Here is a 16,886-nt window from a genome sequence, read left to right as displayed (position 1 = left end):
AGCGGTTGAGCCAACTCTCTAATAGGACAACGACTGATAGAAGCGCCAAGATTTAAATATATATTATCAGATGCTTATAATTTACGCAGTGGAATTTACATCTCATAAAATAGTTGATACAATAATTTGAAGACGTTTGTTGTTAACGGTTGAAACAATAGCTTGAAGAGTAACGTTTTTTCTGTCAACGCGTTTCTCATTTTTGTGTACCAACATATTTAATAACAAATAAATTTACAAAACAGGACAGAAAAACTTCAAATTTAAACTTTTATCATTTACTCATTTTCAAGAAAAACAACGTCTATAAATACGTCTTTACGTCTATAAATTATTTTAATTGCTCTTGGAGAAAACTCGAAATCTCAAGAAACCCCGAAAAATCCCGTACGGGGAACTTCTGGTCAATAGGTTCTTTTTTAACCGGTTTTATTTAGTTTTTTTGTCAACTCAGATAGCACGGGTGGTCAGCACATGTTGTGACACTCGCTGCGTTGCGAGAGCGCATCGGTCATAGGTGGACTTTCCTTTTTTATAGACATACTTTCCCTATCCCTTTGGTTGTCCAATTGTAGCTGAGTAAATACTCTTTTGATTTTTCGCGACCAATGAAATTTGGGAAAATCCTTTCCCACTCTTCTTGGTCAGGGCCAAGAGCTTCCTTCCAAAAACTTTACAAGTCAGCCTACACCCAACATTCAGAAAATCACTTCGTGCTTTAAATTCAACCTTCAAATCGACCTAGCCAAGTTTTCAATCCAATAGAATTCAGTTCAAATTAGTTTTAGAATTCTAAATTTAAGTGAAAGTACTGTTAAGACTAGTACGATTTAAGGTCTGTAAAATAATTTTAGTGCAATTATATAGTGATCGTTCAAGTGACTCAACGCATTTTTATTAATTGCTAAACCTTAGAGCAACTAAACTCTTTTAAACAAACATAACACGCTAAGTGAAAATATCGTAGCTTGGTTGTCTCAGTGCTTACAAATTTTAATAAAAATTACTGTTAAGACGAGACACTCATCGAGCGAAACGAGTTTAGAAAATGCGGTTTTATAGTCCGAGTCGAAAACTAGGATTATAAAGCCCATGAGTTTTTCGGCCTGTGTGAAAAATACTATTTTTGGTACTATGAAGGCCTTAGAATTGAGATGTGATTTCTCGTATCCTGAAAATTGGTCATTTCATAGTTGGAAATCATTAAACGGTAAAATTACGCATAGAGGCATAGTATATTACGACACAAGCACGCACAGCACGCATAGCACGTACGCCAGTGAATCCGACTTCCTGGCCGTGTGTCGTATACTATTTTTCTCGGAAGTCGGATTCACTGGCGTACGTGCTATGCGGGCCTCGGCTTCGCCTCGGCCCTCTATCACGCACGCCAGGAAATCCAACTTTCTGGCCTTGTGTCGTAATATACTATTGTTGAAAATGGATTTGAAATGGTCTGTCTGCTTTCGAAGAGATACAATAGTATTGCCACGTGATTCAAAGAGTTTCAGCTACCTACTTTCATTACTTTTGCTTCTCAATAGAGGCTTTGTATTTGGATCAATTTTTCAATTAGTTAATTTTTAATGCACGGTTGTCTAGAATATTATGAAACGTCATATGTTTATAGATCCTGTCTGTGTGTATGTGCTGAAAAATTTGAAAGGTTGAAGAATAATTTTTAGTAAATTTAACATAAATCTAGTAAAATATGTGGTTAAAAATCTACAATTTCGTTATGATTCACTTGCCCTTTGCTGTTTTAGCTTAGCTTCGTCATTTTAGTAACTCCTGGGATACAGTAGAATTGTTCAAATTTTGTTTTTCCTCAATATCTTAAAAACTACTGGGGGGATTTCAATTTTTTTTTTCAAAATACTCCAGCCCTATATCGAGCAATTAAAATGTGTATAGCCATTTACATTAAAATCGCGAGATATTGTCATTTTTCTGTTTTTCAAATAGTCTAATATTAGAAAATATTTTATGATACTAAATATTTATTTATTTAAAAGCCTTTATATGACCAATTAGGCAGTTTACAATTTAGCGTTTTGTAAGACATATTACAACTTTAGGAAACCTATGAACAAAAACAAAATCCAAGTAATGTAGATTTTTAAGTTATAAATTCCGAATGACAGATTACTTACCCACCTGTATTTTAGTGGATTGTAAAACTGAGCAACAAATAAGTAAATAAGTCGCAACCAGTTTGTGTGGAGAAAATAGGAGTACTCCACACCAACGTCTCAATTTGATTCCTCTTCGGAAAAATCGATATCCTCTGCTTTGATGGCCTCCCTAGCCTCCTTGGCTATAGCCAGTTGTTCGAAATTATGATATTAAATACTTTATAATATTTTTCTATGAACCAAGAAAATTAAAACGGATAATTTCATGCAAAATGTAATTCCAATGACGTTAAATATTTATGGTTTTATTCAATGATTGAAGATGATTTAATCTACAGCATGGGATAATGACTTATTACTAATCTTCAAAACTTGGGATAAAACTGAAGAAATAAAAATAAAAATCCCCAATATATGATACAACAATTATACATATGATTTAATATGGTTCAAAAAATCACAGATCCACACTGTCGGATATGTACAAATAATTATATTGCAATCACATTACCAATTCTATATCTCCTGTCATATCCGTATAAAGGTATTATATTTACAATAATCATCATTTTTGGTTTACATCATTTGGTGAATAATGCGTTGAACGGACTAAATGAAGAAAATCAATACCTTCAAAATATTCGTAATTTTTTAAATAGCATCATCTCATTTTTTCTCCACAATGATTATTAGACTGTAGTAATAAATATATTCTCCAGTTAGGAATATTTTTTGCGTCACAGATGTCCATTATACCCTTTCCTCTAATAGTATTCCCCTTAACCTTACACATTGGATGACAGACTGAATCAATACACTATCAATTCCATAGAGATATCATTTTTGGAGTTAATTAAAATGTTAAAATATATGAACAATACTCGGAACGTAGGATGTACGAAGAAATGCCATTAAAAAACCGTCTATTCTCCAAGATATTGTCTTCAATTATTATGGAAACTATAAGTTTTAAGCTAGTTCTATAAGAATTGTAGTTGAAAAATCGTTTTATTTTTGTATCAATCCTCTTAAAAGTTTTCTATCTCTTCATTCAACTCCGAAATATATACTTTCTTATACAGAAACTCTGCAACTGTTTATTTTTCTTCATCCCTCATTCTATTGGCATTCTTTTTCATACAATTGTAGAGTGAAAATTTTCCAAGTTATTTTTTTGACATTTTATTCTAAGAAAGAAATTAAGAGTATAGCCGAAAAATTGAAAAATTTGTTTTATGCCAAAGAATTCCTATAGAAGTTTTAATATATTGTCAAAATTTTTCAGCAAATGTCTCCGCAAAGTATATCGTAGTTTGTCAAGGACTGGCTTTGGGCTGGCCAAAGCTTTAGACTAGCCAAAGCGTCCTTATCGCGCATGTGGAGTTAGATATAAGATAGCTTAGTTAGTTAGTAATTGGGTGATATCATCTGGCACTATCTGGCACCACCTAATTACTCGTAATTTGTACAACGTTAAGGGGGGAGCCTGCTTTAGAGGCTTCAAAAAATCGATTTTTTTTTTGCGTAAATCACTTCCTAAACAATCCAAGAATATGTCCCCAAAATTTCAGAACAAAATTCGGATTATTTCCGGAGATACAGACGAAATAGTGAGCAAGCGTTGAGCAGGTATACGAGCATCACGAAAACTTTGACACGCGATTTCTCGGATTTCCATTTTTATGATTTTTTCAAATTGCGGGGCAAGATGGGAAAAAAAGTAAACCTCCTATCGAAACGAATCAAAATGCGTTGTATTTGGAATTAAATTCTCTTTCGAGTGAACCGGACATATCTTAAGAAAGTTAATATTAATCTGGTTTTTAAACGACTTAAAGTAAATTCTTTTTTTCTTTAAATGCACTTTTTTTTCAATCTGCGAAAAATTGTTGAAATTTCACTTTTTGTTGAATTTTAGTGGTTAACCCGAGAATTACACTATTGAAAATTAAAAATTTCTTTTGTTTTTTTGTTTCACATGAAAATTGCGACCTGCATCTTGCTCGCCACACAGACATTGCACACTCGAGGCGCCTCCGTAAATTTCTTCAAACATGAAAAATATATAATGTATAATAATAAAAAAATTTGAGAAGACTCTTGAAATATATAAGAATAAATCCTAAAAGTTTCATTTCAATCAGACATTTCTTTCCTTTCCAAAAAAATCCTTGAAAATATAGATTTTTTGAAGCCTCTAAAGCAGGCTCCCCCCTTAACTAGATTGACACAAAAGATAAATTGTTTTTAAACGAAGTTGACGGAAATTTTTCGGGAGACAGCACTAGATTATTCCATGAAATGGTTTCGCACGTGATGACATATCATCAAAAATAAAATCTTACAATAAAAGAGAGCCCACAGCCATTACAAACGAATCAAAAAATAATTTATCTGTAGTAGACAAAAGTGAGGCAATTCAATCCTTTCTCGGTGAATTTGTTTCATCAATTGTCTCAATTGTATAATTCCTCCTGCTCATCTCCTATTCATTAACATTTCACAAGCCTAGTCCTTTTCGCTACGTAATCACACTGTTTCCACTGGCATGAGGCTCGGTAAGATCCTCAACCGAGTCAAATTGGTTCTCGCTGTGCCCTGGATCACTTATGTATCCAGAGAATGAACCAGCCGGAGCACTGTGTGCTGTTGGAATCACTTGATCTGGAAGAAGAGAGGTTCTCTCGTTGACATTTCCCCAGGTCTGTTGATAGGCTCCCCGCCCACGAATTCTTCGACTGAGAGATGAGCCAACAACGCTGAAGTGCTCTTTTATATCATTATGAACATCCGAAACGTCCCACATAGCTCTGAAATTATGAAGTTATGGATAAATATGATTTTTTTCAAAAAGAAACTTGATCTCAAATTTTGCCGCTTTCTGATAGATTAAAAAAAGTTATCAGTGGAAATTATTTCATCGTGAAAAATACGCAGAAAAATTCTTTACAAAATTCCGTTGTAATTATATTAAACTTTCCGTTAGTTCTAAGTAAAACGAGATGTCTGTAGTATCGGGAAAAATTATGGGGGAATTCCCAGTGTAAAAATGGTAGTCTGTCGAATATGATAGACAGGTGTCCACGATATTTGATTAAGATAGTACTAGGATAAGATGTAAGGCTAAAAGATTATATTGTAGTGGTAGCGTAAGTGCTACTTGTGGGGAAGCCCTGCAAATAAATATGGATTGGTACCGGGATGCAAGCCTGTACGATAGAAGTACCTAGATGGTCAGATTTTGTGGGTTTATGAGAGGTCCACAGATGTGACAGGCAAAAATACTTTCCAGCCAGCGAGTTCCAGGGATGCTAGGACCACGTGACGCCGTTAGGGCCCATTCATGGGAGGGGAGAGTAGTCAGTGTGGAGAAGAGAGTCAGGGCTTAGACTACAGGGTCAGAGTTGGATTTGTACAACGATAGATATTAGAGTTTACATTTCGAATGTTTGTCAAAAAATAATTTTTGAATGGAGTAAGTGGATCTTTGTATGATTGGTATTTCCTTTATTCTAGTGTTTCCACTTGAGAGTAGAAAACATTTTTATGAGAAGTAATTCAAGGAAGTTTGGGGGTGATGTGTATGCTCTGTTTTCTGAATGTATACAGAGGTGCATGAGTGGGACCATTGTTGATGAGAGAGTCATCAGGTCCAGGGTGTTGTATCCCTTTAGTTTATCAGTTAGTTCGTTTAAGGAAACGAAGCAGAGCGGTTGTGCCTTTCCTGCGTATAAAATAAAAAAGATAAAACGGAATTCACACGTTCGATTACTGAACCATTATCCCATTTCCAATAATAGACGATAAACGCGTGGTTAGACGATTAGGACTTAGATGTTTTCTTTTGAGTGATCAGAGTCAGAAGGACTTAAGAGTGTATTGAGTATTGTGTTAAACATAGTGAAGACATAGTGTTAATATTAATTGTACATTTTACATAGAAAATAAATTGTTCTTATCTTCTTAAAAAGTAACCCTACATGTCTATATATATATAGCTTATTCCGAAACTTTATTATCTTATATCATATACACTTATCGGTTCTATAGCTGCTTCCATAATATTCTTTTTCATTTCCTTGGTAAGAAAATCAAAGAAGAGAAATGAGAAAATTTCCGAAATTTAGCGGGAAAGATATCAATAGAATAGTTTTTATAGAAAAATAAAATTTGATGGCACGATCTGAAATATGAGATAAGTTTTCATACGTCTTTATATAAATTTCAATAATTATTGTATTTAGTTACCTAAACGCATCCCACCAGGCTTGGCTCTGCGCCAAATTAACATAGGGCTTGTAACTGAAACTGTAGTGGTGTGCCACAGCCGCCAGGAACATCTCTATACAAATGAGGAAGTCTTGAAGTTTAGCGGATATATGTCTTATGTCATCAGTATTATCAGTGTCGAAAATATTCGATATCACACCGCAATAAACGAGTATTGCCACCAAAACTCCTTGGCTGTAATTAAAAAAAATAATTTTAAATTCATTGGCGTGTAATTTTGATTTCAATATCATTCGTTCGTTGTTTAAATCATTTTTATAAATATTTTTGTAGTGAAACTTCTAATCGGACATCCGAGATGGTTTCGTTAAGCGTTTAACGTCACCCGGAAGGGGAAATCGAAAGGAAGAGGAAGAGAAATAAAAGAGAGACAGCGTGGAATATAACGTATGAATATGGTACTGTACAGCACTAGTCTCCTAATTAATTGTAATCAAGGTTCAGGTATATTCCTAGCCGAAAATCATCTAGATGGTTCTTCATCCGATTTCCTTGCTTATGAACCTGTGACGTTTCCAAATAATTTCTAAACTCGATAAAATCGGGAACGTTTTTAAAAATCCCTTATAATAGATATTGAGAAATAAGTGAATAGAGCGAGAAATTAAATATGGGTAGTTAGTACGACAGATGATTGTAATCTAAATTCAAGATGAGAGGATGAAATGCCAAATTTTGTAATACTCCACACATAGGAGATTAATTTTAGAAAAGGCTATTAGGAGATATTTCGCAAAAAATTCTCAATTTGTTGAACCCACTTTTATGATGGAATAATGCCTGCACGCGACAAAAAAAATGATTGAAAATTATATTGTTCTTCGGCTGTCACTTCCAACAACCCATCTTAACTGAGAAAGGACCACTACAAACGGCCGTGGTAGCAATGTAATTCAACCAAAAATTTATTTTTCCTTGAAAATAGAAAAATCAATAATTTGAGAATAGATACCATAGAAACCTGATACCTGAAGCTAAATTCCTACGAGAAAAAAAATTCGGTTGAATTATATTTCCCATTGCTAAGATGATAGTTAAATTAAGAAATAACTTATTAATTGAAAGTACTGATAATAAATTTCATGCCAGGAGAGAAAATTGCTACACAAAATTTCAATTTTTACTCTCTTTTCTACCCAATTTCACTTTTATCTATGCGGCATTCGCGTTATTCGCGAGAAATATTGATAACATAGACGTAAGACATTTGACATCCTATGTTAGTTATCAAAATCCAATTATAGATATTATATATATTAATCCGTCAGAGCCTAGCGATGATAATTAATTTGGACTTTGGATAATAATAAATTTAGTGTTGGTCACTGCACCATATTCTTATCATACAAAATGATACGCATTTCTTAAAATATTACTAAGAAGTTTCATTTCTTCCGCGCTTTTTTTTGTTAGGTTTAGAGGACTCCAGACTTTGATGTCACAACGACAATAACAATTTAAGATGATTAATCCTGTTTGATTTTTTAAAAAGCAGCTACAGGGCTAGGGAAAATCGATCATAGATTAAACAACTACCATCGCTTCAATTGAGAAAATGTAAATTGTCATTCAACTTACAAAAATGAGAAGAAAACCACAGCTTTGATGCACAAAAATTTGCCAATTGGTTTCATTGGCTTGAGGGCTTCAGCATTGGCTCGGTAAAACAAAACTAAGCAGTACATCGCCACAAACTGTGATAAATTATTGAAGGCAATCATATAGGGAAAGGCAACGTCCCCGCGGAATTCACCCTCTCCATAGACTTCATTCAAGGCGCATATGCTGAAATGCAGTTTGTCAGGAATTAAAGAATTTTGCTCACTGATATAATGTAGGTAATAGAGTTATGTTCTGTGCGTCAATCAACTCACAATGAAATTAATGTTGACAAAGGCCTGACCACAGCATATTGCAGTATACCATGCTTACACATATGTACAAATTCATGTCCCATCTCCCAATCTGGTAAACAGCAGAGTGGAAACATGTGATGGACTTGTGGTGATATCTCCAATCTGTGCTCAAGCTGATGATCGGCGTTGAGGTAGGCCAACAGGTACATCATAAAATTGTATATTACATATGCCTCGTAACACTCACGTAAACTGTCTACGTATATACTGATTTTTGGATAAATTAAACCTAGCCACTGAAAATAATAAAGTGCGGATTAGAGTCGGGTTCCCATTTTCAGTATTTTTTATTCATAAATCGAGAAAAAACTGGTAATTTGGACGTCCGCACAAAAAGTGTGTAATAGAGTTGTGTGAACTCTGCTGACAGTTCACACCCTGGCAGATCGTTCGATTGGACATCGAGTTTAGCACTTTGTCAATGTCTGATTGGTCGTTAATCGATGACTAGGTGACGAACGATGAATCGATGGTCAAGTGTTGCTTGATAGGTAACCAATTTCTACTCGATTGTTGGACGATCGCTATTTGATTGCTAATCGATCCTCAGACGATCAATTGAGCAGAGATCGACTTGTACTAAACTGGATGCACAACTCCATCCGGCTATCGAGTGATTTGTCAGGGGATATTCTGCATATTTTTAGCTCAAAATAATCTTCACAGGGTCAACAACGTACTTCAACATTTGTTGAAACAGAACTTTCTGAGATAAAAAATGTAAATCCTCCCAACTTAGGAGCAGCAAGCGTTTTTGTCAAAGGGACATCCTTTTAATGCACACGTCCATCCGATATCTAAAACATTTTTATTCGAAACAAGATACTTGTCATTGAAGATGCTGTCCTAATATCTCGAGAATTCGAAAAATTTATGACAGTTTTTTCAATTAATAAACAGAATTACCTCCCTTATTTACTTATTTTCTTTATACAACCCCATCTACACATCTGGTTTATACAGCTATGTCCGATATGACGAGTTATATTAAGAGTATAACGAAACAGAAAAAAAATAGAAAATAGTGAAAGATGGTGTTTCACAATATAAAATGATTTTTTTAACTGATGATGATTTATGAAAATGATTTTTTTAGATTTAGACTTCAATGGTAAAGAAATTTGCTCAGCACTTGGATACGTCGTTTTCAATGATTTTAAAAATGTATGGGTTTCTTATGGTGGGGAATATTCCAGTTTACCTCTCTTATGATGCTATAAATTCTAATTTATTGCACTGAAACGTTTAGGTTTCAGAGAAAAACACTAGGAAATGCTTGCAATCATCTCAATTGGATAATATAAAAGTTATTTTCTTGCGGTTCAATTTGTTTTCCATACCGTATAAATATCAAACTATATTACTTTAGTGATGGATTAAAAATAAAAAATATAAGAATAAATTGTGGTTAAATTGATATGATTAAAATGATATCTAGTTCAATTCTCTAGAATCTAATGAACAGTTTGAGAGGAAACTATCGAAGAAGGTAAAATGAGTTGGAATTGGACTTTGAAAGTTTACCTAGGTCCCCGCTTAATAACATGTTTCAAGTAAAAATGTTTTAGATATCAGAATTTTTTCTCGATAAAAGTACTGATTTCATGTTCGCTTACGGCATTCACTGCATATATTGGCACCATCCATAATATTCTGTCGCAACGAACATAAGAATATGAAGAATTATCTTCAGTGGATATGGGCGTTGTTTGATATTTGTTTATAATAAGTAATGCTATTGACAGTTAAGCAATGATAAACTGTGGGAAGTCAATTTCACAATTCTTGTTGACGTTTATTTATTTCGGTAATCATTTGTTTGCGGAAAATTGGCCTGAGCCTTTACTTTTATTCAACAGAAATTTAAAAAAATAAGCATAATTGATACTTTTTATCCTCTTTGCAATGTTAATGCCTGAATGAGAATTACACTTTCTCCAAGTATATTTTGTAGTTAATAATAAAACGAAATAATATAAACACGTAATCTCCTTTGAAACTATCTATTGTATCATTTTTTAAAGTTTCCATTGCGCTATTTTAGCAACATAAATTGCGTATAATCTTTTAATATATTTCGATATATTGATAATATGTTAATAATGAAATGCATGAGTAATAATGAAATTAAAAATATATTTTAAAGCTTGGGTGACTTATTTTTTGATGGGAATCTTGATTGTGTTATTTCATTGATAACTTAAATTGATTTTTAATTGTTATTGAATTGTTAATAACCTTGGAGTCTCCGAATTACGATTGGATAATAAAAAAAACGTTGAAAAAAGCGGCGTGTTTTCAAGGAGTTTTGTTAAATAATAGAATTTCATTCATTTAACTCTTTGGTGTTACAATGGTTTGTCTTTGTTTCACAGCTATATGCATTTATAATTAATTAGCACTGTAGCGCTGGAAGTCATCGTTGTTATGAACGAAAAATATCACAGGAAAACGAAATTATGATATTTTATGTATTTTTTGTTATAAAATATTGATATATTGTAGAAAATGATGGACAAATAGGACGTATCATCCATCATATAATGATAACTATTATAATCATATAATAAACATTATATGATTATTATTATGATTATCATTACATGATGGATCATGCACTCCTCCTCTCCCAGCCCGAGGTGATATTTTTATTGTATGAACTAGGTTTTACTATTTCGATTAACTTTGAAAAATCTTTTAATTGCTTATGAGAATTCAACTCGGATTTATATGAAGACATTAGTTTTTTCCGTATATTAAAGAATGATTCTTTTCAGAATCATTTATTTTTTTGGGAGCTTCATTTCAATTACGAAGGAATGAAAATCTTCACATAAATCTGTCTCTAACTAAATTAGAATTAAATTCCAATAAGCAATTGCTACTTTTAATTTGATCAAAAAAATAGAAACCGATTTATACATGGAGAACAACGGCACTGATTTAAATACGATGAGTCCTTTATACAAAGTACCATTCAATTTTAATAATAGATTTGAAAGGATGAAAAGGTGCAATGACAAACATCCGTTAAAATAGCCTCTTAATCATTTAAAGATAAATAAACTAAATAAACTCAGGGGAGGATTTAAAGTCTTCATTTGATACGACACCACCAAAGTGAGTTACGTTTACTCAAAACCAGTGGTGGGTAATTAGGTGCAACTCAAACGTATTCTTCTTCTTCACATTACTCATTACGGTCCCATAACAAGGATAACATCATAATTCGGTTTTTCTATGTTATTTTTATTCCATAACAAAAGTGATTTTCAGCGCTACATCGCTAATTGTTCGTTAATGCTCCATTTTTCGGACCTGGAATTACTGTACCGCTTTGTAAAGCTTGTGGTGTGCTTAGTAAAAAATTATCATTCGAAAAAAACTGAGTGTTGGATAATTTGTTTCAAACGGGCAGATAAACTTTACCAAGCACTCAATAAATTTTACTAGGCGGTATGGTAATTTTTTTCGAGTCACCAACACACAACACGATTACCAGCACAGCTGGGTAATTTCGCCTATATTTTATAATTTGTTAATATACTTTTGTCCCTCTAGTTCAATACTAAATATTGAAGCATCCCAACAACTGTTCATCTTCACCATGAATTTCTATTTGAAAGAAATACACTGAAATAAATTACACAACAATAATAAAAATTATCATATTTATTTTCAAATGAGAAGAAAATACAAACCTGGCCCTGCTTCTATATATTGTCAATTTATTTTTATTTGTCTATATGCTTAATAAGACTAAATGAACCGTCCCGATAATTACTTTTTGAATCAAAATGTGTCTGACCATTACGCGAGTAAATATAATCGGTAAATAACAGGTGAGAGGATAGAGGAGCTGGTGGAGATAATGGAAGGCCAGGAGAAACAAAAGGACTGGGCAAGGATAGAAGGATCAAGATATTGTGACTACTACAAACACATTAAAAAGGACACGGAGATGGGGAAGTACTGGCTGGACAAGAGACTGAAGGAAGAGCAGAAGGTAGGATGGGCTAGATGGAGATGCGGGAACGCGCTGATTGGAGGAAGAAGGGGAATGGTAGAGGATAGCTGCAGGGCATGTAAAAGGGAAAAGGAGGAGATGGAGCATGTCCTCGGATGTGGAGAACTAATGAAGAGGCTGGGGAAAGAGGACGAGAGGTGGTGGAAGGACTGGGGCAGAAGAAGTAGCCGAAGGCACTGGAAGGAGAGGATGGTGGAGATACTGGGAGCGACCCCAGAAAAGAAAATGATTGAGAGGCTGAGGAGGATAGAGGAGGGAAGAGGAGAGTGAAGAGGAAGGGGACGAGAGGAGAAGAAAGTATTAAAGAAAAGGGGGCTTACGGGGCTGTGTTATAGAATCATAAGGACATTTGTTTTTGTTTATATAGAGATATATATGTGAATATCAAAGTTAAAATAGAAGGAATTTTTAAGAGAGGCTGGGGAGGATGTAAAACAAAGAATTTGTAACATCAAAAGAAATTAATAATAATCAATAATATAATCGGTAAATAATTGGAGCATTGGGAATTGTAAAAAATGTTTCCTTTAGTGCAAGTAAATTATTAAATACTACTATTTAAAATTTGTATCTCTCAATTAATATTCATTAAACAATGGGAACTGCTACTCCGACACGCTCGTCTGTAAACAAGCGCACGATACGTGCTATTTATGTATCATAAAATAATGATAAAATGGCGAACAAATCCAAAAGTGCTGACATTCTGACCACACTTTCGCATTTTTCCTCTGAAACAATAGATTACCGAGACAATTCAAGATCGCACAACACCTGAAAAATTGACTGATGCTTTTTTCCCACATTTTTATCTCTCCTATGGAGATTATTTATCAATCGTATTTATCATAAATAAAAAAAACATATTGTACCTGATAATGTACTTCTGCAATCTTGGTTGTGTATAGTAAATCATATGCTGGACAATTTCATAAAAAGCTATTGGTAACGCTAATAGGACGAATCCGCCCCCGACAAGGGCACCCTGATCCTGCTTCTTGAATCCATTCTGCATAGACTTGGTGAGCAATAGGGGCACTAATATGCATATTAAAAGTGCATAAAGGCCGGTGAGAACCGGTAATATCCATATTCGCCATCGACGTAAAATGTTCGTCATTTCTTATCACTTGTAAAGCAGTTCTATCAAAATGTTACATAATTTCCACGTTAATCCACCACTGGAACAGAACGATTAAATTAATATTATTTTTTCCGTCAGTTTTCTTGATTATGTGTTTGGAATTAATAGAGGAAAAGAGTATGAATGTTAATTTCCTGTTTGTATTCGAGCAAGCGATAAATCTCGAAGGAATTACTGTATTGACAAAAATTAGCTGACTTTTTGCAGGAAAATAAAAAAAAATAGACACAATTTTATCAGCTAATCACTGACTCAATCACTCGCCAGTGACCGAGTATTGAGTATGTAGATCTGTCCTTCACTCACCCACAATCTGTAATTATCCGCATGAAGCCTTATCAAAGGTCGACAATTAATTTTTTGAATTAAAAAATTATCAACCAGTTGAAAAAAAAGAAATTATTTTCAATTCCACGTTATTTATCTCAGTTTGATTTTCAACTACAAATTTACGCATAATATTATAGTAAGTAAACCGGTGATTTCACAATATCTACCAGAAATATGTTTCTAAAATGAATGAGGGGACATACTGTCCCGAACTCTAATTGCAAAAAAAATTGCTCAAAAAATGAATCACGATACATTATTAATTCGTTCGTTTCGTCACTTCGATTATTACTTTATTTGACACTTTCCGACACTCTAGATGAGCATAAAGAAAACACTGGAGATTTCACGAATGCATTGTGACGTATATTCCCCCTTCATCCGTTCGTTGCACTGACAGTTTCAATCAACTGTACGAGATTAATTAAAAACCTGCGTGCTGGTAGACCATGAGTACTGGTTGACAACAATTAAAAGATTGTAAACGCACTGTTCGGACTCCTGACAATATGTGCTTTGTTTTTGTCGAAACTTTTAAAAAACTGTTATTGAAAACTCATGAGAATTATAGAGGAGAGCGGGGCAAAATGGAGTGCCTTTCAATGTTCAATAACTTGGGATCGGTAACATCTAATTCGACGATTTTTTTCATTTTGAAGCTGTGTAATGAAAAAATATCATGTGCTTGTTCTGTACATGTTCAGAATTATTAACTATTAACTATTGTGAGAATTATTAACTATTAACTATTGTGTACGTTCCATTTTGATCAGTTTTCGCCTACTGTTTTAAGTACTAGTAATAGAAATAACCAACTACGGATAGTATTTTTCAGAAGGGATGTGGCCGTTACTTTACGCGTAATCAGTCATTTTTTTCCTTCATTCCTATTAATTTCATTGGTCATATGCTTTTGAATGAATCCTCACCATCTCGATTTAAAAAATGTGAAAATAGATATTCACGAAAAGAAATACAAAAAAATAGTTAAAAAATTCAAAAAATTGATTGCCCAAAGTTTTGAATACGAAATGCCCATTCTATTAATTTTTTTTTTATTTCTATCTTACAGGATCTCTAAACGGAAATATGCGATGATTTTATGACATGGATTTATAGCAAAAATTGAAAAATCTTGGAAATTGCAAAATAGGTGTACAGCTTGAGATAGATCAAGAGGGGGAGAGGGGCACATATTAGGATAATAAAAAAATGAAGTCGGGTCACTAATTTCAAAGATATTCATAAAACACATTCAGAGAAACGCAAAATTTCAATTTGATATCTCAATTTTAGAAAATGCTATAGAGCGAACAACGATTTAAAAAAAAAAACGGAAAATCGCAAATATATCGGAACCTTTGTGAGAACAGGTATATACATTTTGATTGAGTCACATAGAGGGTATTAAGACCAAAAGTTTGGAAAAATCAATGAATAATTCAGTCTATTAATTCTGGAGATATTTATGAAAAACCATTGAAAAAAAAAACTTTTTTTCGAACAATATTCGACCGATAGAGCTGTTATTGCGCACGTGGTCCGTCCTCATTAAGACCTCTGACAATTTCCGAGTGTTTTTTTGAATTCTTTTAATGAATTTATTGTCTTTATAATGAATTAAATGAATGAATACTAGTCGGTATTTTGAGTCGTAGTAATTATTTCAAAAGTATTCACTTCTCATTGATCAAGTTGGGGCAGAACCACAGGATGTGGTCTAAATTTTTAATCTTAAAATGGCAAATTCATAATTTATCACGTACAATCGAGCTTGCACGCCCGGAGGGTGCGTCTGCCTAATTTGTCAAAACACTGAATGTGTCTAAAAATGTCAATATTTCACGGTCACACATTGATGAAGCTTTCAACTACACCGGTGCGTACACGACAGTATCATGAACCTTGAAAAAGGAATGAAAAAATTAATTATCTGTCTCTGATAGTCACTAGCTTAATCACCTGTGATTGAACTAATGCTGGACATAAAACTTGGGAACAAATGTATTTTCAGTTTTCTAACAATTTCTTTGCTCACCTCGAGCGAAACGATTTAAAAAAACGCTTCCAGAAATTTAATGAAAGCATTATTCGAATTATATTATCATATTATTCAAAAGTAACAGAGAAATTAATTTTAAGACATTCCAAGAAAAAAAACATTCTTATCAGTTCTTGATTTCATTGCGGCAATCAGTGTCCCGTTCGACAACTGTCAAAACTATGGATACCTTTACAAGCCCAACACTTCGCGTACACATTATGAGAAAAGCAAACGTCAGAAATAGAAACTGAATTATTTTCCCCGCTGATAATCACTGCAATGACGAGTGAGTCAGTTAGTACTAGAGATTAAAGTAAAGTACAAACAAATTGTTTCCAATACCTCACAATTTACCTGCTTTCTCTGTTTCGAAATATCTCTAAATAATTATTTCAAAAATATAATGGAACACACGCACTGCTTCAAGGTCTCGTAACAGAAGATTTTGATCGAAAAAAAACCCATGGAAAAAAGGAGAAAGGATCATTAACTCCTTTGTTCCGTAATCGGATTAGAGATTCCTTTGACACTTGTCGAAAGACTGGATGAACCGAAAAAACACGATATTTGACGTACACATTTCGACGTTGCTTTCCCCTCATCCCGGTCCCTATCCTGACAGCTTCAATGAATTGGAGAAGACCGTGAAAAATAGAGATTAATTGCCTTCTCCTTTGACAATGAAGTAACAGTATTAATTACTCACACGTGATGACAATAGGAGATGACGATTCACAGAGAATATCTCCCCTCATCGTTAGAATTTCGCAAATTAACCTGTAGCTGCCACACCTCAGTTTCTGCTTCAACAATCATTGAGGAAAGTTCGTGGATTGGAAGAAAAAATTTTAAAAAATAATTCCACTTTTCTGATTATTGTCCTGATGTTTTCGTGGAGATGTTTGCTCCGTTAAATATTAAATGATTCAACAAAACTGGAGAAAAAAAATTGCAGAAGGCCTTCGCTGTCACTAGAAATAAACTCTGGTTACTTTCGTTG

At 33.7% G+C, this 16,886-nt stretch overlaps 1 protein-coding gene across 5 annotated transcripts; it reads right to left on the bottom strand.

Annotated features, from left to right (window-relative positions):
• Window positions 1-2,548: 2,548 nt before the first annotated feature.
• Window positions 2,549-16,876, bottom strand: LOC135168692 (transmembrane protein 184C). Of its 5 annotated transcripts, none has more exons than XM_064133123.1 (7): window positions 16,593-16,876; window positions 13,241-13,549; window positions 9,958-9,994; window positions 8,300-8,577; window positions 8,004-8,210; window positions 6,384-6,599; window positions 2,549-4,945 (listed from the first exon to the last, which is right to left on the bottom strand). In XM_064133123.1, exons 2-7 carry the CDS (start codon window positions 13,486-13,488, stop codon window positions 4,657-4,659), a joined length of 1,275 nt encoding a protein of 424 aa, XP_063989193.1. In that variant the 5' UTR covers window positions 13,489-13,549; window positions 16,593-16,876; the 3' UTR covers window positions 2,549-4,656. The 5 variants fall into 5 exon arrangements, with proteins under 5 accessions (XP_063989193.1, XP_063989194.1, XP_063989196.1 ...); XM_064133124.1 differs by lacking the exon at window positions 16,593-16,876 and adding an exon at window positions 16,229-16,437; XM_064133126.1 differs by lacking the exon at window positions 16,593-16,876 and adding an exon at window positions 16,241-16,437.
• Between the last annotated feature and the right edge of the window lie 10 nt (window positions 16,877-16,886).

Source organism: Diachasmimorpha longicaudata, chromosome 13 (genome assembly GCF_034640455.1).
Source record: "Diachasmimorpha longicaudata isolate KC_UGA_2023 chromosome 13, iyDiaLong2, whole genome shotgun sequence".
Taxonomy (NCBI): Eukaryota; Metazoa; Arthropoda; class Insecta; order Hymenoptera; family Braconidae; genus Diachasmimorpha; species Diachasmimorpha longicaudata.
The sequence above is the reverse complement of the archived record's forward strand: the minus strand, read 5'-3'. Positions and strand labels throughout refer to the sequence as shown.